Source organism: Oryctolagus cuniculus, chromosome 13 (assembly GCF_964237555.1).
Source record: "Oryctolagus cuniculus chromosome 13, mOryCun1.1, whole genome shotgun sequence".
NCBI lineage: Eukaryota > Metazoa > Chordata > Mammalia > Lagomorpha > Leporidae > Oryctolagus > Oryctolagus cuniculus.
In genome coordinates, this window is record NC_091444.1 from 37,955,067 (window position 1) to 37,979,639 (window position 24,573).

General features: G+C 50.4%; 2 protein-coding genes across 4 annotated transcripts in view; one reads left to right on the forward strand and one right to left on the reverse strand.

The window, feature by feature from the left end:
• CAPN2 (calpain 2) overlaps window positions 1–7,388 on the forward strand; it is a 50,976-nt gene extending 43,588 nt beyond the window's left edge. For all 3 annotated transcript variants that reach the window (XM_070054886.1, XM_070054887.1, NM_001195722.2), the window contains 6 exon segments: window positions 1,432–1,496; window positions 2,386–2,454; window positions 2,868–2,946; window positions 4,484–4,600; window positions 4,785–4,843; window positions 6,477–7,388. In XM_070054886.1, coding sequence (XP_069910987.1) covers window positions 1,432–1,496; window positions 2,386–2,454; window positions 2,868–2,946; window positions 4,484–4,600; window positions 4,785–4,843; window positions 6,477–6,500 — 413 coding nt within the window. In that variant the 3' untranslated portion in view covers window positions 6,501–7,388.
• Window positions 7,389–12,404: 5,016 nt separating this feature from the next.
• The window catches only part of TP53BP2 (tumor protein p53 binding protein 2), a gene marked incomplete in the record, with an annotated part of 51,441 nt that continues 39,272 nt past the window's right edge, over window positions 12,405–24,573 (reverse strand). The window contains 5 exon segments of the mRNA XM_070055374.1: window positions 12,405–13,174; window positions 16,378–16,577; window positions 19,246–19,412; window positions 21,409–21,542; window positions 22,194–22,331. Coding sequence (XP_069911475.1) covers window positions 13,133–13,174; window positions 16,378–16,577; window positions 19,246–19,412; window positions 21,409–21,542; window positions 22,194–22,331 — 681 coding nt within the window.

Below are 24,573 nucleotides of genomic sequence, written 5' to 3' on the forward strand. Positions count from 1 at the left end.
TGCTGAACGCTGACTCTGCCTGGGCGGGAACCGTGGATACAGGGAGGCCTCCAGGCTGGAAAATAAGTGGCCATCTGCTACACAAACTAGGGATGAGACGACCACTGCCGTCTCCTTGTCTTGCATTCAAATGAGCCACTTCGGACCAGTTCCTTGCCGGTCCGAGAAATGTCACCTCACTGGAGCCACTGGGCCGAACAGGCGACTTCCACACTCCAGAAATCCTGCTGCCAACCAGGTGGTCAGGGCTGCGCCTCTCACCCCGCCTCAGCCAAGGAAGCCCTCCCTGCCACCACTGCGGATCCCTCCGGTGGGAGGTGGGAGGTGGGAGGAGCATGGCTCCCCCACTCCATCCCTCGAATTTTCCCAAGAATCCAGGGGCTTTTGGCCAGTGAGCTGCTCTAAGTCTAGACTGGAAACAAACGCGTGTCGTGTCCTCACATGAGCCCAGGCACCCTCAGGGGGCCTCCAGCCTGACTTTGTGGGACTACAGTCAGTCCTCCTCTTGGGGCCCGCGAGGAGTCAGAGCCAGCTGGCCTCTTCCATGCCCAGGCAAGGGAACCACGTGCACCTCACAGAGATGAGTACCTGGGGTCGGGACGGCCCAGGCACAGCCAGCCCCTCAGGGGCCTTCCCCGAGGCTGGCCTTGACTGCACCCCTGCTGTCGAGAGGCTGGTGGTGACCCATGAGGCTGCCAGGCACAAGTGAGGTCAGTGTGGCTGTCATGAGCCCGAGGAGACTGCGGCCTCATTGTCCCTGCACAGATGGAGGCTGGGGGTGGGGTGCGAGGCGGGAAGCATCAGGCATTGCTTGCATTCAGCGGCTCCTGGCTGGGGCAGGCGCATTCGCGTCACACATGCCTCCCGCTGCTGCCTGGTGGGGACGCCAGCCTTCTGCCCCATGCCCGCACCCAGGGAGGGGCTGGTACCCAGAGTGGCGGTTCTGAGGCAAGTTAGCTTCTCTCTTAAGGACAAAGCAGAACAGGTTGCTACTTGGGAAGGTTCTCGTTTGTGACAAGGGTCTCATGACACCAGCCTGCCACTGTGAGACCAGTCTCGCCTCGGGGGACACAGGAGCTCCTTGGGCAGCTTCCAGGTCCTCGGCCAGCTGGGGACACAGCCTCCCTCACCCCATCCTGTGACAGGTCTGCGTGAACACACCTGCCCAGCACCACAGGTGACATTCCACCTTGTGGGCACTCAAAGGCCAGTCACCAAGCATCCCTTTATGGATCTTTTTTTTTAAGCGTTTATTAAAACCCTGTTTGCCTGTGGCAGATCTACAGAGAAGTCAGGCAAGTGTAAGCACACACCCTGCACCTGTCCTGGCATGGAAGCCACCAGCCACGTCCAGACCAGAACAGCTCCCTCGCCATGAAGTTGTGGGCACAACTGCGGAGAGCGTTCTTGTCATGGGCTTTTGTCTTTCAGGACAAGATATCAAGACAGATGGCTTCAGCATTGAGACCTGCAAAATCATGGTGGACATGCTCGACGTATCCTTTAACGTGCCGGGGAGATGGGGAAGCGTCCGCTCTCACCCGGGGAGAGCCAGACGTACCACCCTCTGCAAGGTTGCTGCAGGGTTGTCCATGCTGAGTTCCCTGGCCAGGGAGACAAAAGGCCTCCCTCAGCCGCACCCCCAGCCTCCAAGGGTAGGCCAGGCAGCAAAGTCCTGACAATGCACCCCTTTCTGTCCGCAGCAGCCAGAGCCCGGAACTCAATCTGGTCTCCCAAGTGAGCAGCATGGACCCCTGCTGCCTCCCAGGGTGTGCATTAGCAGGGAGCTGGAACGAGAAGCAGAGCTGGGACTCAGCCCCAGGCACGCGGACATGTGATAAGGGCATCCCAAGTGGCAACTCAACCGCTGTGCCATACCCTGCTCCCCCAAAACTCTAATATTTCTGAGTAACTGTTTCCTCTGGTCAAGACTGTCTGCAGGAAAATCTGGCCCTTGGCCCTCGCTCCTTCCTGGGCCTCTCACCTGTCCCTGAGGCAAACCCACAACCCACTTCCCCTCGTCTCCCACGCTCAGGAGAGGCTACAGTGAGGCAGCCTGGGCTTCTGTGCATTTCACCAGGGAGCTCCTGGCACATGCCCATGACGCAGCTCCCTCCCACCCCCTGAAAGGCCTAGGAATGTTCTAGATTCTACTCAGAAACCATCAGGGGTCTGCCATGAGAAGGCGGTGGAAGCCCTCTGTGTGTTACTTGGTAGCTCATTTTTTAGGAGGGTCTGGCACCCCAGATCAAAATAGCAACCAAACAGCCAGCCTATGGCGGCCCCTCCTTCAGCCCTTCAGTAGGGACTGGCCCCATGGGGTGCCCCAAGGAGACCGATGACAGGACAACCCAGGCTCCGGGAGCTTTCCTTGACTGAGGGCAGTCAGATGGGACTGGCAAGCTGGGGCTGAAGGAGTTCTATGTTCTCTGGACAAAGATTCAGAAATACCAGGTAGGACCATGGGAGGGCCTGCCTCGTGGCGCGGCAGGGGAGCGTCCTGTGTGTGTGCTGTCAGGCAGGTGGCTGGGGGGACACCGCTAAGAGAACTGGGAATGAGTTAAGACAGGCCTGGGTGAATGCAAGTGAGGCGAGCTGTTCCCTGCCTTCCCCTGGCGAGTCACCTAAATGCCACCAGCCGGGGGCAGCTCCAGTGCAGCAGTTACATAAGGCAATTGCACGGGTCCAGGGTCGCTGGCCAGCTCCCACAGGCAAAATACCAGCAGCTATGAAGGCTGGAACACAGCGACTCTCCCAGGGCTACAGCCAAGAAACTGGAAAACCTGCTCCTCACCAGCACACACCACAGCGGTCACCTGCCACCTGTTTTGCTTTGGTTCACCATTCTTCTGTTTTTCATGTTCCAGAAAATTTACCGGGAAATCGACGTGGACAGGTCTGGCACCATGAATTCCTATGAGATGCGGAAAGCCCTAGAAGAAGCAGGTAACCCTGCGTAACAGGGCTTTCTTTTCCTTTGTTCTCTCTCTGTAGAACATGTGAACACCCACTCTGTACCACAGTACAAAGTGTAGTGAGCTATACAGTAGACCCTGGCTGGATGCAAACACATCCTTTCCGTCCCCTTTCAAAGCCTGATTGGTAAAGTTGACCCCAGGCCAGGAGCCTCGCCGTCTCTGCTCTCTTGAGCCCCGGTGTCCTGGGGAGCAGCCTGGCAGGGCATCCGGGCAAAGCCAGTTCTCACAGACTTCTCCCCAAGCAGAGGAAGATCAGGCTGAAGTGTAGCTTAGCCAAGGGGAGCTCGCCAGCAGAATTAGCCAGCGATACCAGGGACACAGCAGAGTAAGGAGACTGGTGCGCACACCATAAGGTTGTTCATTCTTCTTCTTTTTTTACAAGATTTATTTAAAGGCAGGGGAGAGAGAAGGATCTTCCACCTACGGGTTCACTCCCCAAATGGCCACAACAGCCAGGGCTGGGCCAGGCTGATGCCGGGAACCTGGAATTCCATCCAGGTCTCCCACATGGGTGGCAGGGGCCCAGGCATGCAGGGCATCCATCGTCTATCAGCAGGAAGCTGGAATGGAAATAGGGCAGCCAGAACTCCAATCAGCAGTCTGTAGCATCCCATGTCAGTCACAAGCTGTAGCTTAACCCACTGTGCCCGACCTCTAGCACAAATAAATGATTTTCATTTACTCGAAAGGCAGAGAAACACTGATCTCCCCCATCTGCTGGTTTACTCTCCAAATGCCCTCTGCAGACAGAGCTGGGAATTCAATCTCGGTCTCCCATGTGGGTAGCAGGGATCCAACTACTGAAGCCAGTACCTGCTGCCTCCCAGGAGTGCATTAGCAGGAAACAGACAACAGCAGAGTGGAGGCTCCAGCCAGGCACACCCAGATGGGATGCAGGCCCCAGGCTCTTCCTCCTTTAGCTGGGATACAGTGTTGCGGCAGAGACCCCAAGTAACCATGGAGTAAACAAAATCCATCTTTCATTCAGGTTGGACAACAACCCAAGTTCAGGCAGGCCAGGGCCGATGGGCCTCCCAGGCTCCTCCTGTAGCATTGCTGTGCTCCTGAGGCTGCCAGCCGCTGTGGCCACATGCCGCCAGCTGCTGGGCAGGACTCTGTGCCTCGAAGGACACACATGTCCCTCGCACTCTCACACACTGTGCCGGCCAGAACCTGGTCACAGCCTCAGACGGCTGCAAGGGCAGTGTTGCTTCTAGGCAGCGTGGGCCTGCTAACGTGTGTTGTGCTGCAGGCAGAGGGGGACTCAAGTACTTTCCCACATGTGGTTCCCGCCACACACATCCAGAACAACCCGGGCTCCGAGGTGAACACGGGGCACGGCGTGAGGCAGCCCCATGGGAAGGAGCCGGCAGGAGTGTCTTGTAAGGAACAGGCAGGGTGACAGGGACCTGGGGGGAACAGCAGGAACGCGGCTCAAGGACAGCGGCGGTCGGAGCTGGGCTTCCGTCCGGTGCTCAGTGGTCGCTGTGTGTCCTCACCTCCAGGCTTCAAGCTGCCCTGCCAACTGCACGAGGTCATCGTCGCTCGCTTCGCCGACGACCAGCTCATCATCGACTTCGACAACTTCGTTCGCTGCCTGGTGCGACTGGAGACGCTCTTCAGTGAGTGCTGGGGGGCAGATCCGCCTCCGTGCTGCCCGCGGCACAGCCCGAGCGCAAGCTCCTGAATCAGAGAATGAGATTCCCGCCTTTACTGATGCCGGGAAGGGGAGGAGATGGACGCCAGCTGGGGGGGGGGGGGGCCTGTGCACTCTCATGAGGTCCCTGTCTCTTGCTCCCTCTGCAGAGATATTTAAGCAGCTGGACCCCGACAACACTGGCATGATACAGCTCGACCTCATCTCTGTAAGGCTCCTGAGGGGACGCGGGAGGAGGAGGGGGCGGCGGGCTCTGACTTGAGCAAGCTGCTTTTTAAAGGTCGCCTGAAAAACCTTTTGGGCTGTTGGGTTCAGGCCCTCAGAGAGGGATGAAGTCCCACGCATGCTTGCCTTTGCTGTTTCCCAACCACCTGCTGAGTCTGAGTCCAGGAAACACAGCCGGCTGGCTAGCTCTGCCCGTGAGCTTGGAGGGAGGCTGCAGGATCGCACTTAGGAAACAAAGTGCAGCTTAGCACGCGGGGAGGGGGAGGGGTGCTGGCACAGAGACACCCTGCGGGGAGATCTGTTACTCCTAGGACAGACCTGCGGCAAATACCTCCTGAGCAAATTCGTTTTCTCCCGTTTCCCTGTTTAACAAAAAAGCAAAGCCAAAAATATTCTCTTGTGGTCCTGCTGACAGCAGGTTCCCCCCACTCAAAGCCAGGTCTCTGGTCTCCTTTCTCTGTACTCAGGGAAACTGAGCCACAGTGGGACATAGTGAGGTGGCCAGGGCAGGGGGGGGAATGGCCAAGTCATCAGTCCCATCCCCACGTAACAGAGGGCAAAGTGGAAAGGAGGGCAGGTTTGAAGGCCTCCCAACTCCCATCCTTGAAGTCTAAATTCCGCAGGAAGTCAGCAAAGTTCCTTTAGCCAACTGAAAACAGTTTAGCTGGGACAACAGTAACTCCTGGAACCACGTGCAGCCCAGGACCCATTCCTGAGAGTGTGACGAGAAACAGGCTGCGGCCAAGTCCTGGGAACGCCATTCTCCTTCCTCACCGGCCTGGGCTGCGGTGTCAGCCTCCTCTGCCCACTTGCTCCCCACTTCCTCTGAGCAACGTCAGATGCCATTGCGAAGCCTCACCTCCCACACAGGCTAGAGACCCCCACCTGTAGTAATTGCGGCTACTGAGGCCGAGCCATGTCCTACAGCTCTCCCCTTCTGTCTGCAGCAGCTCATGTCACCTGGGAGCTCCAGGCTGAATCCAAAACCAACTTAATCAGAATCTAAGTTCCCATCACACTCCGGTGTAGATCCAAGAACCGTCAGTTTCAGAGATACCCACATCCCAAATAACTCACTGAGAAGTAGAGCGCCAGAGACAGCACAGGGTGGGGGGGTCTTCCATCTGCCGGTTCACTCCCCAGATGGCTGCAATCGCCAGGGCTGGGCAGGCCAGAGCCAGGAGCCTGGGACACCATCCAGCTCTCCCGTGTGGGGCTGTCATCCCACAGGCGTTAGCAAGGAGCTGGACTAGAAGTGGGATAGCCAGGATCCAAATGCACACTCCAATCTGGATGCTGGTGTGACAAGAGGTGACTTAGCCCACTACACCACAGTGTCCACCCCAAACTAGGTTCTGATCCACCCTGGAGCACAGGAGTGAAAACCCTAGTTCACACGTTGTCTGAGTTTCATTTTGATGTACCCAGCCCTGCAACAGAACTGGAAACCACAGACCTGTGTAAAAGCCCAGAAGCCGGAAGTTAGGTGGAGGAAATAGTGCACTGGCGTCCTAGCCATTGATCTAGGGTAGCAATCTTCCAGCCATCTCCTGGAGCTCACAGAGCCTTTCCTGTAAAATGGCCCTGCGCTGACTGGTGTCTTTCCTTCCTCACAGTGGCTCTGCTTCTCCGTTCTCTGAAGTTACGACTCTGCCTGAAGACTTAGGAAAAGAAAAGTAGCCAAGAACTAAGGTTCCACGGACCTTGAAATTATGGGAACATTTACTGAAACCGATGATCATAGCTGAAAATAATACTATTTGAGATAGCCAAACTTTCACATATCAAAGATTTGTATATCATATTAAATGCAAGTGAGTAATCCTTGATAAACTCAAAGAAAGCTTTCAGTCTGTACATAGTGCACACTTTTTACTTTTACACACCTTCCCATTGATAGCAATATTAAACCAGAAAAAAAAAATGCAGGGAAGTACCTAACAACGGAGCAAACCTGAAGTCTTATCTCCCAGGACACCAGGCCCTCGATGGGAAAATTTAAAGTAACTCCGTGTTTAAAAATGCAAGTGTGGCATCAACCGGATAGCAGCCCTGACTGCCGTTCCCCCCAGGGAAACTGGGAAAGGCACTGTCGGGAAGCGACCTTGTCACGACATCTAGAGCCCGGTGGCAAAGCACAGCACCACTGTTTGACTTAAACAAGAGACGGCCTTTAAGTGCCACTCACGGGTAACCGTGAATCATTCTCGAACTTGCGCATGTCTGGCCTTATGCACTTAGTCTCCCACAGCCAAGGCAGTTCTACTCCTGACCAGCTGACGCTCCAGTTCACACGCTGGTCCCACAGAGGGCAAAACAAGTTCCTGGTGCCCCAAAACTTTATGAACGGCACCACGTAGTGTGCTTGTGCACAGTTAAGGGACACCACTTAGGAATTCCTGGAAATGACGCCACCTTGTTTCCTGGCTCGATCATGGGGAACTGCTAGCAACATTCTAGAAATACCGCCTTGTTGCCTTATCCTCTTCCAGATGTACTGTTGAATAAAGTTGCCCATGCAATCTTAACACTTAGCTGCGTTTTCCTTCCCCGAGGGTGGACCCGTGGGATGGTTTATGAGCACACAATTACAAGTTTGCGTATTGAGAAGAAACGGCATCTTACCGAGAACATAACTGTGGAACTATGAGCGTTTCTGCTAACTTGACCATCTAGAGCAGCTCTGGCTTCTGCCTCCTGCTGGTCCCTGAAGGCACCATCTGCAGCCGCAGAATCACTCAGCAGCCCCCGTCGGCAGATTCCATCACTGCTCTGCTGCTGCTGACCTCTGGAGGAATCCTAAAAAACAGGGAAGATGTCAGATGACCCGAGATGGGCAGGTGCCATCCTGCTGTTCCCCGACAACGATGCATTTCCCGAACTCAGGTTCCACGAGTGAAGTTCTTGCTTGCTGAGTGAACTTGGAAGGCCCAGAATCTGGAGTAGTCCCAGTTGCTTGGGGACACAGCTCTTCTGTTCAGCTGCACGGGTTTCACATAGATGTCTGGGTGGACTTGGGACCAAGGGTGGGCATGGGAAGTGTGGCTCAAGGACCAAGGGATGAGGGAACTGCAGGCGATGGCAAAAGTGGTTGAAACCGGGACCAAGTGGTCCAAGCTGAGGAGGGGATGGGAGTGAGGGCTGGAGGGGTCTGCAGAGCCCGGCAGAGTGGGGCAGAAAGCAGGTCCCTCTCGGGCCAGAGGCTAGTCCCAACTGGATGGGTGGTGAGGTGGATTCATTCTGAGAGGAGCGTGGTAGGGGCAATAGGCACGGAGTCACCACACAGACCCTGGGAGTCAGGTTAAAGCGGCCCAGAGGCGAGCAGCCCAGACTCGTTTATTTCAGTTGGTACAGCAGTTTATATAGCCAAGGCAGCCAATCTGGTCAAGGGGCGGTCTATGCCCTAACTAATCACAGCCTGTTGCCAGGCAGTTTCCGAAGCCATCCAATCACAGCCTGTTGCCAGGCAGACTCCATTGTCATGCGGTTTCTGAAGCCATCCAATCACAGCCTGTTGCCAGGCAGTTTCCATTGCTAGTGGCCATCTTGGCATAGCCTTCTCATTCTACCACATTTCCCCCTTTTTATTTTTGAGCAACGGGAGGCATGATCCTTGGCCATACCATTGTTGACCCTGTTTCCATGTGGTCTCTGTACACGGCTGTGCCTGTCTTAGGTTGTCCCCCAGGGGATCTTACCCGTCACTGACTAACCAGTGCTCAAAACGGGAGACCACAGGAGTGCTTGCTCAGATAGGGGTAGGAATGAGGAACAATGGTAATCAAGAATGGCATGACCACACACAGGCTATGTGCCATTCGAGTAGCTGACCAGAGCTAGTGGGTATAAAACAGTAGTGGATGTGGCTATGGGCAGTTTCTCAGGGTAGGATGATAGGGCAGGTACATCTGCTAACAAGGCAGACTCTCAGTCTTGTTCAGCTGGTTCTGGTTGACTATCAGTTGCAGGCTTGATGTTTCTGGCTGGTACCCAAATGGGCTGTCCCACATTCTTTGGAAAGACACAAGCATATCCTCACTCTTGGTTAGCAGAAGCCTTTCTATGGGTGTTGGAATCCAGGGCCTGAATTCTGCATCCATTCCTATGTTAATGGCAAACATGCGGGTGGAATGTGGTTTAGCGGCTGCCCTGAGAGCCTGGGGTGCCTGGGGACTGCCACAAATGTGGGGATCCTCACTGGGTGAGGATGGGATGACCTCACATGGGTTATTGCCTCGAGGTCATGTAAGTTTATCCCATGGGTATTTGAGGGGTGGCTGACTAGGCACTGCTACATTGTCTGCTGTCATGTCATTTTCACTGTTGGAGCTCGGAGCTCTCCCCAAGTCATCAACTGTTGCCTGTGTGGCAGACGCCTGGAGTGACAGGCTCTCATCACTTGGTAACCTGTGTGGGATTCTGAGAGGGGGTATCTTTCCTGTGTTTGACTGTTTAAGAGCAGCACATCATGCCAACTTTAGCCAAAAGAAAGACATGCACAGCACTGCTGCCATAACAAAACAAATTCCTAGCACCTCAGCGGCTGATGGCATTCTGCAGGGGTTCCCTACATTAAATGAACAGACAGTGGTGTTTCAGATCGTATGTATGTCCTGTGCTTAGTGGGGGACTTCCTTGAATCATTAGGTCAAGGCTGTATGCCCACATGGTGTCTCCAGAGCATCACCTCTCTCGAGTGAGGGAAGATGGCTTAGTTCTGAATTCTGGGATGATCAGTCCCTTATGTGAATTCGCTGGGCGAACTGAAAGTAGGAGGAGCAGAGAAGTGGCATTACGCTTCTGGGTGGCGTGTGCCTAACCTGGGGTCACTTCAACCGAGGATAAGGACAAGGAAAGGGGTATAGGAGGAGGTTCTGTGCTCACTCTCACAGAACCGAACAGCACACAAAATACCAAGGGGCCTACTTACTGAAATCAAGGGGGGACCTGGCCGAGTCCGACACATTGTCTCTCTCTCATTCACGTTGGCGCACCAGATGTTGAGGTGGATACGTTCTGAGAGGAGGAGTGTGGTGGGGGCAAGAGGCATGGAGTCACCACACAGACCCTGGGAGTTGGGTGAAAAGCAGGCCAGAGGCAAGCAGCCAGCAGACTCGTTTATTTCAGTTGGTACAGCAGCTTATATAGCTGAGGCAGCCAATCACTGTCATCTGGAGAGCTGACCTAGTTTATGATTTCACTTTCAACAATCTATTTTAGTTGTAACATGAGATAACAGTTAGAAAAGAAGGCACAGGCAGCTTCCGGGTTTGGGGTTCTGAATTGGCAGATTCAACTGACCATGGTGGAAAATCAGCAGGGAAGAAATTGCATGTGCATGGAACACGCAGGCTTCTCTTGTCGTCATTCCCTGACGCAGCGCAACAGCTACCACCACAGTGTCTTAAGTCTTCCAGAGAGAACCATGTGCACAAGTGCTGTGCAGACACCTGGCCATTTTAAAGAAGCAACCTATGCACCTGCACAGGCAGATCCCGAAGGGGGCCTTGGGAACAGTCCCTGAGGATACTGAGGACAACTCAGCAATTTTAGCAAAAACTGGGAATGACCAAGCCCTGAGACAGCCCCCAGCTGGCCACAGCCCCCGGCTGGCCACAGCCCCCACAGTCCCTCGTGCCCACACCACTCCCTACCACTGCCCGCCCTCCCTCCAGAGGAGCTTCCTGTACAGCTTTCCACACTGCCTCTCTAAGCTTTGTTTCCCACAGCCTCGCACTGGTACCACCCGGCTCACAGCCTGTTGTCTTCCTAGTCCCAGGCCCACCAGCGACCTCCCAATGCCAAACCCTACAAACACTCCCCGGCCCTCATCTCCCTGGACCATCCTGCCAGCTTCTGCTGACTGACTCCTCTCACTGACGCTCCCACACCCCACTCCCGTCCCCTTAAAATTCAAGCAGAGCTAAAGTCTGTGCACTCCCCGCTTTAGCATGGCCCCTTCTCCAGCTGCTTTATTCCCTTTATTTTGCAAGAATATAAAAATTCTGTTACCATAAACATGCAACCACGGCATCAACTGTAATACTTGAGAAGGGGGAGACAGCCATATGTTCACCATGCAACTGAGGACTGCGTGATGACAGGCTGGAATATTATGCAGCCATTAAAAATCATGTCAATGTCTGTGATTCAATGTCAAGCATAAAACAGGGAGAGTACAGAGTACTTATACAGTGGGCTCTCCTTCAGTAAGAGGGGAAAAAACCATGGAAAAGTCTACAGAGAAATATGCCCAAGTGTTACTTGTTGCCTTCGGATGGTCCTTTCCCTCCCTCACAGCCTTTTTCTGTCATTGGTAATATTTCCCTAAAGGATAATTTGACAATAAGAAGTAAAAAAATGAATGTATTCTAAAGCTTCGAGTTAAGGAACATAAAAGATGATCACAGTTCCCTAATTCCCCATCTCCCCTGTCCATGCATGTGTAATTCTTTAGTTTACCAAGTGCCCTCACATACAGCAAACGGAATGGCTTTCCTCAACAACTCTGAAGTATGCATTGGCAATGGTATCAAACCACACTACACACGGCTTAGGGAGGTCAGGGGTCATGGGCAAGGTCACATGATGGGAAAGTGCCACAGCCCAGAACTAGAACCCATGTTGGATTCACTTGCTGTTGTGGCTGCAATGTATTAACACTAACTTAGAGGCTTGGAACACGTCCGCTCTCTCGTGATCCTGACTTAGAAGTCCCATGGAGCTGGGCGAGGCCTGGCTTCCAGGCAGGGCACTAAGGGGCAGAGCTCACCCCTGGGAGTGGCTGGGACTGCTCATCCATGTCCTTGCCGGCTTCTGCGTTCCTTGCTCTTCAAAGTCAGCAACGGCAGGTCAGGTCCTCTCTGTCCACGTCTCGCTGACCTCTCCTGCTACTTGAGAGGCTCACGTGGCAATCCGGGCCCACCGGGATAATCCAGGCGAATCTCATCACCCTGTGTAAGGCGAGCAGATTAGTAAACCTCGGTCAGCCTCAGAGTCCCTCACAGCATCATCCAGATCAGTGCTGGACTGACAGCCCCAGACACGGGGACGCTGGGGGGTGGAGATAGAACAGGGCACTTACACAGCTTAGGCTTGTTGCTGCTCTCCCCACCACCTGGAAAGCTCTGGAAGGTTGTCCTTCATCTCCCTTCCTTGCTAGAATTCAGCTGCTCATAAAAACGTACAGAAAGAGACCTTATACAGTGGTTTTTCATTTGCGTCTGCCATTAAAAAAGTTCCATTAAAACAGCTTCCAGAACAAGGCACAAACTCAGTAACATTAATAAACAATGTAGAGACTACACAAGTTTTCACCCCATAAATTAAGGCATGTGACTCCATGAGAAAACAAAATGAGGCCACTCACCTATCAAAAGCTCTAGGTAAAAGGAATAAAAAGGCTTCAATCACCACGGTCTCTAAGATCTTAAAAAAAAAAAAAAAACCCACTCACACTCATGACTGAAATTGAGGAATTCTAAAAACCTTAAGCCTTTAAACAAGGCTGCTTATCACATTAAAAATGCAGACCAGTGAACGGCTCTGAGTCAAAAAGCTGAATTTTATTACAATTGTTTTTCAGGTCAGCTATGATCTTGACAAATAGTACGGGTAAGCCTCTAACAAGTTTCTAATTCCCAAGATACAAAAGACAATAAATACAGATTCAAGTTTAGCCTAAAAACAAATCTAAATCTGTTTAGATTAGGTAGTGTAGCTTAGTTTCAGTATTTCAAATACATGTTTAATTCTTAAAATGCTACAAGAACTCAGATAGGAAAGGTATTGCTCACTGATGAGCAGTCCAATGGTGCACAGGCGCAGGGCACCCCTGAGCCCTTGTGCACAGCCCTGGAGGGCCCACTGGCGCTGAGGGCAGTTGGAGATGGCGACACCGGTGCTTTCTGGCAAAAGGTGGGACAAGGACAGGAGGTGAAAATGCCCACTGAGCACGACAGCTGATTTCCCAACACCCAGTAAATGGTCCTATTTCTTGCAGAAAACAAGACGGGCACTGTGCATCTCCGAGCGCTCTACGGGGCGGCTTTGCCAGCACAGCGCAGGCTGCGTGCGTCCGCACCCCATGTCACCCCGAACACGTGCCGCTCGTGAAGTCCTCCACCCTTCACTTTCCTCCAGGACGCGTTCTTCCTTGCTTTCCTGCTGCGCTGTCCTTTAAATGAGTCTCACGGAATTTTCACCAGAAACAGTCCTATTGCTTCTTAGTGACAGCAAAGCTTAATTCTTCATGGAGTAGAAGGCTGCAGCTTCAGGCCAGGCTCCTTTGCCTTGGTTTAATTCTTGGGTACAGCTGTAAGAGAGTTTTGGGAAGGTTTACAGACCATGTGGATGAGTGGGAGCGTAACAAAATTTCAAAAGTACGGCAGGAGGTAAGGTCTCACAGGAAGGAAGGAAAGTAAAAAAAAAAAAAGATACGCTATGCCCAAATGTACAAACACTCACATTTAGCAATGTTCTTATCAGTGACTCAGCGCAGGGCTCCAGCCAGTGACAAGACCACAGAACAATGACATAAAAGCCCATGACCACTCCAGCGATCAATGCCATCACTACGGATTGTTAAGCTATAAATCAAGTCTAACGAGGAAGACAGATTGCTCACAGTGGTTTGCAATATGCCACAAGTACAAAGTTCATGGGAAATGTTTATGATGAAAAAACTGAATGGACTCCAAAAATGCACCAGAACAAACTTGTCTGTTAATTCAACTTTCCACAAACTTTCTGAAGTATGCGCAAGCAACTGGGGTTTTCATGACTACTGGAGAAAACTAAGAAGATTAATGTCTTTCAACTTTATTTACAATGGAACTTAATACTGGAGACTCGAGACTGGCAGGGACAAAACGCCAAAATACAAGGCACAGACTAAGGAAGGACAGGTGTTCTTAGCTTCGGAGTTCTGGGGTTTCGTGTTCTCCCAAACAAGAGCGTGAGAGGGGAGGGCTGGCCAAGGGCTGCAGTAGAGAAGCCAGGCGCAAATCAAGTAATTCAACCCACAGCAAAACAAAAACCCTCTGCCCATGACACAGGAGGGAAAAGGAGCTCCCTCAAAGACAGCCAGGCTTCCAGGAGAAGACGGCGGGGTCGAAGTGCTGAAGGCCGACTTTCCCGTCCAGGCAGATGCGTGGCCAGGCCAGCTGTCTACGCTGTCTGGGCTTCAGAGTAAAATCCTCAACGTTTCTGCATTTGCCCTTTGTTAAATGTTGTGTGGACACACTGGCGACGAGACCCACGCCGGGAGACCCAGAGGTCTGCTGGTGGCTACAGGGCCACCTCTAGCCCGGCCCACGGGTATGGGCATCAACCTGCTGCTGCCCCACCCAGGACAAACCCGCTGTGAGAAAATGAAATTCACTCACGAGGCCCACAGCGGACAGGCTTCTTGAAAACTGCTAAGAAGACAGATCTCAGGTGTTCTCGCTGCCCAAGAGCAGTAACGCACACTCCGTGCAGTAATGCAGTGCATGAGCCTGAGGCAGCCAGCCTGCACTACACCTGTCTCACAGCTTCTTGTACACCATGAGCTGCGGGAGGCAGGGCGCTGGCAGACAAAGGCCGTTAAGAGGCACTCGCTTCCCGCAGGCGTTCACTAGTGCGCTGCAGACCCTGCAGAAGCACACGGGGGCTTGACAGAGAAACGCTTTACTTTTCCTCTGGCTATCGGAAACCTTTTTAAAAAGGCTCCTCTTAGGGGTCAGCGTTGTGGCATAGCAGGGTAAGCTGCTGCCTGTAGGCCCCGGCTGCTCCACTTCTGACCAAGTTCCTTATTAATGGCCTGGGAAAGGGGCAGAAGATGGCCCAAGTGTCTGGGCCCCTGCACCCACATGGGAGACCCTATAGAAGTTCCAGGTTCCTGACTGCCTGGCCAGGCTCAGCTGTTGTAGCCATTTAGCAAGTGAACCAGTGGATTGAAGATCTTTCTCTTCTAATCTGCCTTTTAAATAAACACATTTTTTTAAAAAGCCTCCTTTTAGTCTGTTTTTCCCCATTTCCACTGTTCTTTACTATTTGTGTTATGATCACAAAATGAATACGTCTGAGCCCCAAATATCTGTTTCATAAAAAAATTGTGCTATGAGAAAAGCAGCAGTTAAGATGCATGAACTCATTCGCACTGCACATTAGACTAGCAACAGTGGGGCAGGGGGAGTCAGGAAGACACTGGTCTGAGTGCAGACAGCAGGGGCCCAGCACTGGGGTCTGCCAGGAAGCCGGGACCTGCACAGAGAGAAAAGCCCACGCGGCAGCACACTCGCAGGCAGAATCCTGCCCCCAGCCCAGGCACCAGCACAGGAGTTCTGTGCAAGGACTGACCACGTCTGTGTGCCCCTGAAACACCCAGCCTGCCCACACTGCTCTGCACCAGAGCCGGGTGCCATCCTCACAGCAATCAAGGAGGCGGGCTTCTCCCACACTCTCCTCCCACCCTCCGCTGCCCATCACCTCAGGAAGCACTGCAGGTGGACCCGCAGGCCTGGAAGCCACTGCCCGTGACCCACATGCTATGCACTGTGCATCCCCGCCTGCCTTCCCTCTGCCCTGCCTCACCTCCTCACCAACAGCACGCTCTGCAAGCACTTGTCTAACCTGTAAACTTCTCTCTCAATCTCTCCATTTGCCTTATCATGTCTCTCTCTCCTTCCCACTCCCACACTCTACCGCATAAACCCTGGCAGGACACCTGGATCTATGGGAAAGCATGAGGCAAAGTCTTGAGACACATTCCTCTCACCTTTCCTCCTCCGCCCCACCACACCCTAGCCTTTTCTCTGAAAATACTCCTGGGAATCGTTCCACTGTACTAATACAGAAGTGTTAACTGGTTGATATGGACTTATACAATTTGTTATTTTCTTGGTTTTTCTGACAATGAAATAACAAAGAACAAGAGATGTTGTCTTTAATGCCCTGCTGTAAGTTTTTCCATATATGCAAATCCTACTTTAGATAGACTTAAAGTTTATTTCACATATTACAAGCTCCAGCTGGCACTGTAGTATAATGGGGTTAAGCTACTGCTTGTAGCGCCAGCATCCCATACGGGCACCAATTTAGGTCTTGACTGCTCCACTTCTGATCCAGCTCCCTGCTAATGCACCTGGAAAAGCAGCAGAAGATGGTCCAAGTCCTCAGGCCCCTGCACCCATCAAGGGAGTAAACTAGCAGTGGAAGATATCTCCCCCACCCCCAACCCCATAACTCTACCTTTAAAATAAATAAATCTTAAAAAAAAAGTCACAAGCTCGATTCTGCTCACATTATCCAGTTATCTTCAGTCTGTTTATAAATGCAGACAGGACCCTGACGGCTGGCAAACATCCACCACTGAGCACGATACAATCACTGGAATGTGGCTTTGGGTCTAAACCTAAGATGTGGGGAAACTGTAAATTCCACATCTTACTAGTTACAATGTGCCTGCAACAGGAGCAGGTTTTGCGAAGCTTCCTCTGTCACACGTGAAAACACGCTGTGTGTTGGATGACTTACCCCCAGCAAGTTGCGTGGCACATAGCCCTCCCTGTCATTGAGGCGAGCCCACCACCACTCGATCTCGTCCTCGTCTTCCCGGCGGACGACTGTCATGCAGTCGCCTTCTCTCATGGGCAGCTCGTCGTCGTTCTGAGGCTCATAGTCCCACAGTGCGTAAATGACGCCTTTGTTCATGATGCCCATTTTCTCCTGTACTCCTGAAATCACCATGGGAAACAAAATGGCAAGAAACGGGTGTTGGCTGGAGTGAGCACACTGAACTGTCAGCAAATGCACTTCCCGGGGTTGCGGGGAGGGTGGAAGCCAGCAGTGCTCCGGGAACACACGGGAGACACACGAACACTGCCCTCCTCTCCAAAGCAGCTCTCGGAGTGGCCTCATTCAGAACACAAACGCCTAGGAACTAAAAACAGAACGGTCCCCGACTATTAAAGTAAATTACACTTGTCACATTTCAGCCTACTTCTACATGTAGTGACTAAGGAACTCTGAGAACATTCTTCACCTAAAACAGCAGTGACAAATGATCAGAAGTGTTTGACTGTTATTCTATTAATTTCAAAGAAAAAAACCTAGAAAATGCTAGAATGCAGAAACATGGCATTTTGAACATGATGAAAGTCTTTATATGGTTAACTCTAAAATAGTGAGAAGCGGAATTCTAAAAAGATATTGAAATTTATAAACTAGGGTATTTCTCACCAGTTAACACCAGATTTGCAAGTTAACTGGTGCTTTCAGCTTTGCCTCTCTCCACAGATACATCTGTCCTACAGGGCAACACTCGTAAGAAACAACCACCAACAACTGGCAGACAACAGGCAGAAAGCAGAGGAGGGAAAGAATCAGACAAGAAGGCTGCAAACGACTCAGAGTTCAACAGTCTCACCTTCATGATTTTTTTTTAAAGTCAGGACAAAATCTGCTTGCATATGAACAGATTTTCAACTCCCCTGAGCACTAAGCCATTAATTATGACCTTGTTACTCCTAAATCAATTAATAATGATGTCGCATGGAGTATAACCAACTTGAGGTAAAAATGAGGCTGTTCCTTTCCCAAAGAAGGCTCTGTCAATATAAAGGGCCAGGTGAGTTCCCAACTTATCTGTTTAAATGAGCCAGATTCGCAGGGGCAGTACAACTTGCTAAGACGAATTCCACCAAGTTCTAAAGCTAGACAGATGCATTACCTCTTGGAATGGGGATGCAGGTTTGGGTGAACCAAAAGAAACTCTGGATACTAAGTATATGCAAAATAAGAGCTGGAGTCCCAACTTTTTGTTGCTGTTGCTTGAAGATCTACTGTATTTACTTGAAAGGCGGAGTTAGAGATCTTCCATTCCACTGGTTCATTCCCTAAATGGCCACAATGACTAGGGCCGGGTCAGGCTGAAGCCAGAAGCCTGCAACTCCACCTGGATCTCCCACATGGGTGGCAAGGGCCCAAGAACTTGGGCCATCTCCTGATGCTTTTCCCAGGCCATTAGCAAGGAACTGTATCGGAAGTGCAGCAACCAAGGCTTGAACCAGCACCCATATGGGATGCCAGTGCTGCAACATCCAGCCCGAGTCTCAGCTTCTAAGATGGTTCAGGGATGGAAGAACATTTCTCATTATTTGTTTTAGATTAAAAGCTGCAAATTATTCTGTGCAAAAATGTTTGAGGGGTCTGAAGACATGCTGGATGTCACTGGTAACTGGGGTAGCCACTAAGGAGGCCATCAGCCACTCCAGATCCATGAGGAGTCAAAGAGTAAGGAGCAGGGAAGTCCCTGGCTCTGCGCGCCCCCACCACACACACACACACACACACACACACAACAGGCTCAGAGGGAGGCCTGCAAGGAGAAAACAGCCCAGTATACTCTGAAGATGGAAGAATTATCTGTGCAATAGTCACAAAATAGAATGGCACAGCACAAGGAACATAAACCATGGCCACATGTAACATGAGGGACTCACAAAAACAATGCTGAATGAACGAGGCAGGCCACAGAGTCACCAGCATGATTATGCTAAGTGTCAAAAGCAGCCCAACCCAAAAACATTAGTCTAAATTCATATACAAATGAAGTTTTTTTTTTTTTTTTTTTTGACAGGCAGAGTGGACAGTGAGAAACAGAAAGGTCCTCCTTTGCCATTGGTTCACCCTCCAATGGCTGCCACAGCCGGCACACCGCGCTGATCCGATGGCAGGAGCCAGGTACTTCTCCTGGTCTCCCATGGGGTGCAGGGCCCAAGTACTTGGGCCATCCTCCACTGCACTCCCTGGCCACAGCAGAGAGCTGGCCTGGAAGAGGGGCAACCGGGACAGAATCCGGTGCCCCAACCGGGACTAGAACCCGGTGTGCCGGCGCCGCAAGGAGGAGGATTAGCCTAGTGAGCTGCGGCGCCAGCCAAGAAACAAATTTTAAAAAACTAGCTCTACAATAGGTTTTGCATGCGCGCTCCCACACAGCTGTCGTCTCTCTCTCGATCACCTCGGAAGGAGGGGCTCTGCTTACCTGTTCACTCACTCACACACACACACACACACACACACACACCACCACCACCACGCGCTAAGTGCCAGAGCCTGGGCAGAGATCTTCTGAGGTCAGAGCCATGAACATCACAGGGTCGTACGCTGCTTCACTGTGTTTTGTAGCTGAAAACATCCCTGACAATAGTGGTTTCTAGCAATGCGCACAAAAGCTGTATTGTTACCTCTTACCATGGCTGCTGGGGATTTTCAATGCCCAGGATTTTATACAACATAGCAGATTTTTTTTTCCAAATAGTAAAAATATTTAACCAATTATCCTTCAGCAATTCAGGAAAAATGAATGTGGCATCGGTATATCTAGTTCTACTGGTTACGTACCATAAAGAAACTGGGAGCACTGGGTGTAGCCTTCCTCCATCTCCTCGCACTTGTCTGCAGCAGTCTGCATGTCACTGTAGGTCATGGCAAACACAGCAGCCCCTGACTCCACCAGAAACTTACACACCTGGACGTTATTACACGAGGCAGCACAATGGAGTGGGGTCCTGTGAAGTGAGACACGGCCAGGGCTTGAAATGCTTGCCCAAAGTCAAAGATTCCTGCTGTGAAAAGATAGCTGGAAAGTTCTTAAATCTCTCAGCCCTTTCCTCTAAGCCAATCAAAGAATTACAGCGATGAAGGAAAAAAAAATACAGAATAATGGACTATGCTGGGGCTAGAACTAGACAAAGGGTGTAGAAAACCAAAGAAATGAAACTCATACATCCTAAGAACAGGATAAATGGAGTTTGCTCTATGTCCTAGAGAAACTAATAATTTCTACCAAAGTGGAGGAGCCAACAGTCCTTAAATTACACGGCTTCACTCGAAACACATGCCTTTGAAGATCCCTTTATTGCCACCAATTCTGAAGAAAGTAAGTTGCACTTGAGTTCTCTTTACATTTTTCAAAGCTGCTATCAGGCAGGTGTTTAGGCTAGCAGTTAAGACACCAGTTAGATGTTCATGTTGACTTGGCTTCGACCACCACCTCCAGCTCCTGACTCCAGCTTCCTGCTAATGCAAATCCTGGGAAGCAGCAAGAGCCGGCACGATCTCTCTCCCCCTCTCCCCCTCCCGCTCTCTCCCCCTCTCCCCTACGCTTCTCAAATATTTTCTGAAATTAAATTTTAATTAAAAAAACTGTCAATTCAATTTAGACTAGAAACTATAAAATATACACATTTCAATTTAGGTTAGGTAACTAGTTAAGCATGAACTTGTAATAACAGCATTAAAAAGAATCTGCTCCAGATTTTCAAATGTCTTGTTTTAAATGACCCTGGGTAAGCAGACAGATAGAAAGACAGATAGACAGATAGATAAAAAGGAATAAGAAGAGCTGGTACCACTGTCCAGACTCAGGAGATGGACTTGAGAACATCAGGCTCCAAAATACACAGGTCTACTTCTTTGTCCCTTCCTCCCCTTCATTTTATTTCACTTGGTAACCTTAAAAAATTTTTTTTCATCCCCATTCCCGTTATTATTATTTTGGTGACTATGACTACAGATTTTTTTTAGATTTGTTTATTTGAAAGAGAGCTACAGAGAGAGGGAGAAAGAGACAGAGACAGAGACAGAGGTCTTCCACCTGCTGGTTCACCCTCCAAATGGCCACAACAGCCAGAGCTGGGCGAGCACAAAGCCAGGAGCTTCTTCTGGGTCTCCCACCTGAGTGCAGGGCCCAAGCACTTGGGCCATCTTTCACTGCTTTTCCAGGCACATTAGCAGGGAGCTGGAGTAGAAGTGGAGCAGCCAGGCTTGAACCAGAGCTCATATAGGATGCTGGCATCACAGGCAGAGGCTTTACCCCACTATGCCATAGCGCACATCCCTAGGTTATTTTTTTTTTTTTAAACAAGCTTTCTATTTTATTTATTTACTTGAAGGGCTGGTTCACTCCCCAAGTATATGCAATGGCCAGGACTGGATCAGGCAGAGATGAGAAACCTGGAATTCCACCTGGCTCTAACACTTGAGTCGCCACCAACTGCCTTGCAGGGTGCACATGAGCAGGAAGCCGGAACTGGAAGTGGAGTCAGGACTCAGACCCAGACACTCCAATATGCAATGCAGGCATCACAAAATATTTCATGAAAAATGGATTTAGTGGCCAAATGTATTTGTAAGATGTTGCAAATTACAATCCCCTCTTGGAGTCGTACAAGGGACATTGGCATATTCACTTGGACTTTTCAAGGGGCTGGGAAGACCTTGCTTCCAATCAGCCTTTCTCAGACTCGCTGATGCACGTGAGTTAGCTGTACCGCTTGCGATGTTCCCTCTTATTATTCTTCAATTGCTCTACTTTTCAAAACTCCTCTACTTCCAGAACAGGAATGAGATGACTGTTTCATGAGGACATGCTAATTCTTCAACAGATACCCCCGTTCTCCAGACAGACAGCAGCTTAAGGACATACACAGACACACTCCTCACCTACTGCTGACACAGCAGACGCCCATAAGTGCCGTCTGACTGGGGTTTAAAAGCTCTTACCATCCATCGCTGTCGGCAGCATTGACATTGACCCCAAACTGTACCAGGAACTTCACGATTTCTGTGTGGCCTGCACACACAGCATTGTGAAGAGCTGTGATGCCCTCATCATTGGGCAGGCTTGGGTCATCAACCTGTAACATCAGTAAGAAGACGAGCACCACTCTAGTCTCTTGTCACCTGAATTGTCACGACTTACTGGTTTCTTGGGGTAAAAGAGAGAATATAGATAGACTTCCGCAGCATTTTTCTAAATCATAATTAAAACCTACAGGAGCCAAGAAAACTATATTAAGAACAATTTTCTTGCAATAAGACAAAAGAGCCACATTAAGTAGGCACTCACTATAAAAAGGAGTTTTTTAAATAAAAAAAATTGGAAGAGCAGTGCCAGAAACTACATCCTTATAGTCATTTTTGTTTATTTATCCACCCAACTTCCCACCACAAATGAGTTTCTAAGTAGAAGTTACATCTGCTATGAGGAAGAAGAAAAGGTCAGCTAAAAATATTTTACACAGTAGGCTCCTCAAGAGCAGGGAGCACCTCTAACTTCACCCCGTATTGTTCTTAGGGAACAGCAAGGGTCGCCCCGTGAAGGAACAGCTCTCTCCACGTCACAACGGCACAGCCCCACCTTCCGAACAGCATGGCCAGCCCTGACCCGTGCTCAGAGGGTCCTCCACAACCCCACAACCCCGAAGGACATTTAAACACACAGCTTCTCTCGAGTAGCCTTCTAATTATTCAAATAAAGGTCATCTTTAAGAAATTCATGATCATACCTCATAAATAATTCTCTGCACAAGGTCAAACTCTCCCTCCAAAGATGAATCAAGAAGTAAAGCAAGAGGGTTGAACTTCACCCTCATCCCATGAGCAATCCTCTCTGAACCGGTTTTACGTAAGTTTGTCCTTTTGCCCTGTGAAGGAAACGTGCAAAACTAAGGATCTCAGTCTTAAGCAAAACAGATCAATACCACCCAAAGCAGAGGACATCACAGTTACGTTGGCAAGAAGAACTTTAAAATACATATTTTGCACATTTTTCTTCAAGTGTGACATTATTTAGAAAAGTGTACAATCATGATATGCAGCTCGTAAATGCAAGCAAGCAGCCAAGCAAGGAGAACTCACTGTAAGCTTGTCTTCTGCCAAGTTCAATACTGGTCCTTAATCACCTATCTAATACAGGACAGCGAACCCCACATTATGAAACTGGGCAAAACAGCTTAGTGTTATATATTTTTAAAAGTTACCATATACTGAATGAATATTTATTTAATCCTCACAAAAATGTGCTGTCCCTAACTTACAAACTCAGGTGCTCAGCCAGTAAACAAAGAGCAAGCAGGAGTTCAAACACAGGAAGGGAACCTGGTCTCCCCGAAGCCCTCCCTCTAACCGTTTCATGCTACGACACCTTGGTCTCCCCAGGGAAAAGCAACAATAAGGAACATCAGTCTATCACAGACACATCAAGGAGGAACTTTGTCAGTCTCAAAATGTTTTAGTAAGTCAGGCTTAAAAATAAAGCAAAAATGTAAAGGCTACATGGAACTAAATTTCTTTTACAGATATTTTATTTGAAAGTCAGAGAATCAGAGACAGAGGGAGGGCTCAGCGCTGTGGTACAGTAGGTTAATCCTCTGCCTGCGGCACAGGCATTTCATATGGGCACCGGTTCTAGTCCTGGCTGCCCTTCTTCCAATCCAGCTCTCTGCTATGGCCTAGGAAAGCAGCAGAAGATGGCTCAAGTCCTTGGGTCCCTGCACCCGCATGGTAGACCAGGAAGACGCACCTGGCTCCTGGCTTCAGATCAGCACAGCCCCGGCCATTGTGGCCATCTTGGGAGTGAACCAACAGAAGGAAGACCTTTCTGTCTCTACCTCTGTAACTCTACCTCTCAAATAAATAAAAATCTTAAAAAAAAAAAAAAGAGAGGGAAACAGGGAGGGGGAGGCAGGGAGAGGGAGGGAGAGAGAGATCTTCCATCCACTGGTTCACTCCCCATATGGCCACAACAGTCAGGGCTAGGCCAGGCCAAAGCCAGGAGCCTAGAGCTTCTTCTGGGTCTCCCACATGGGTGCAGGTGCCCAAATACTTGGGCCGTCTTATGCTGTTTTTTCCCAGGCCATCAGCAGGGAGCTGGATCAGAAGTGGAGCACCCAGGACATGAACTGGTGCCCATGTGGGTTGCTGGCATCACAGGCAGCAGCTTTAAAAATAATATTCTATGAAATGGAATTTTTTTTTATTTTATTTATTTGACAGGTAGAGTTACAGACAGTGAGAGAGAGAGAGACAGAGAGAGGTCTGCCATCGAATGGTTCACTCCCCAGGTGGCCGCAATGGCCAGAGCTGCACTGATCTGAAGCCAGGAGCTAGGAGCTTCTCCTGGGCCTCCCATGTGGGTGCAGGGGCCCAAGCACTTGAGCCATCTTCTACTGCTTTCCCAGGCCACAGCAGAGAGCTGGATCGGAAGAGGAGCAGCCAGGACTAGAACTGGCATCCATATGGGATGCTGGCACTGCAGGCAGAGGATTAACCTACTGTGCCATGGTGCCGGCCCCTGAAATGGGATTCTTAAACATATCTAAGCAAGTAGATATAGTCCCCAAGGTGTAACATGTGTACCACACAGGCTTTTTCTTCCATCTTAGCCCACATAAGGAAAATGTCCGGGTTTTGAAAAACATTAATGGCCACTGATACATTTCACAAGTGTGCAGTGGCTACCATGCTGCAGTCCTTGAAGGGGCCAATGCCATGCGACCACGGTGCTACCAGTCACAGGCTGCGGCTCCTACTTCACCCGAGGCAAAGAGGAAAGAGAAAGCACTCTTCTGGGAAAAGAAACTGGAGTCATAAAAGTTAAGTGTGATACTTTTACAAACTCTAGTTTGTTTTTCCCTCCTGAAAAGCGTGAATTATTCTGACACAACAACATAAACTGAGGAGAGATCATAGATTATTGCAGTGTACATTTGTTTTGGCCAGCAGGGCTTAAAACTTCCTTTTGTTCACATGCAAAACTCAAATGAAGAGATCCAATGGGGCCAGCACTGTGGAGTACCGGCATCCCATATGGACACCGGCTGCTCCACTTCCGGTCCAGCTTCCTGCTAAAGCACTGGAGGATGGCCCAAGTTCTTGGGCCCCTGC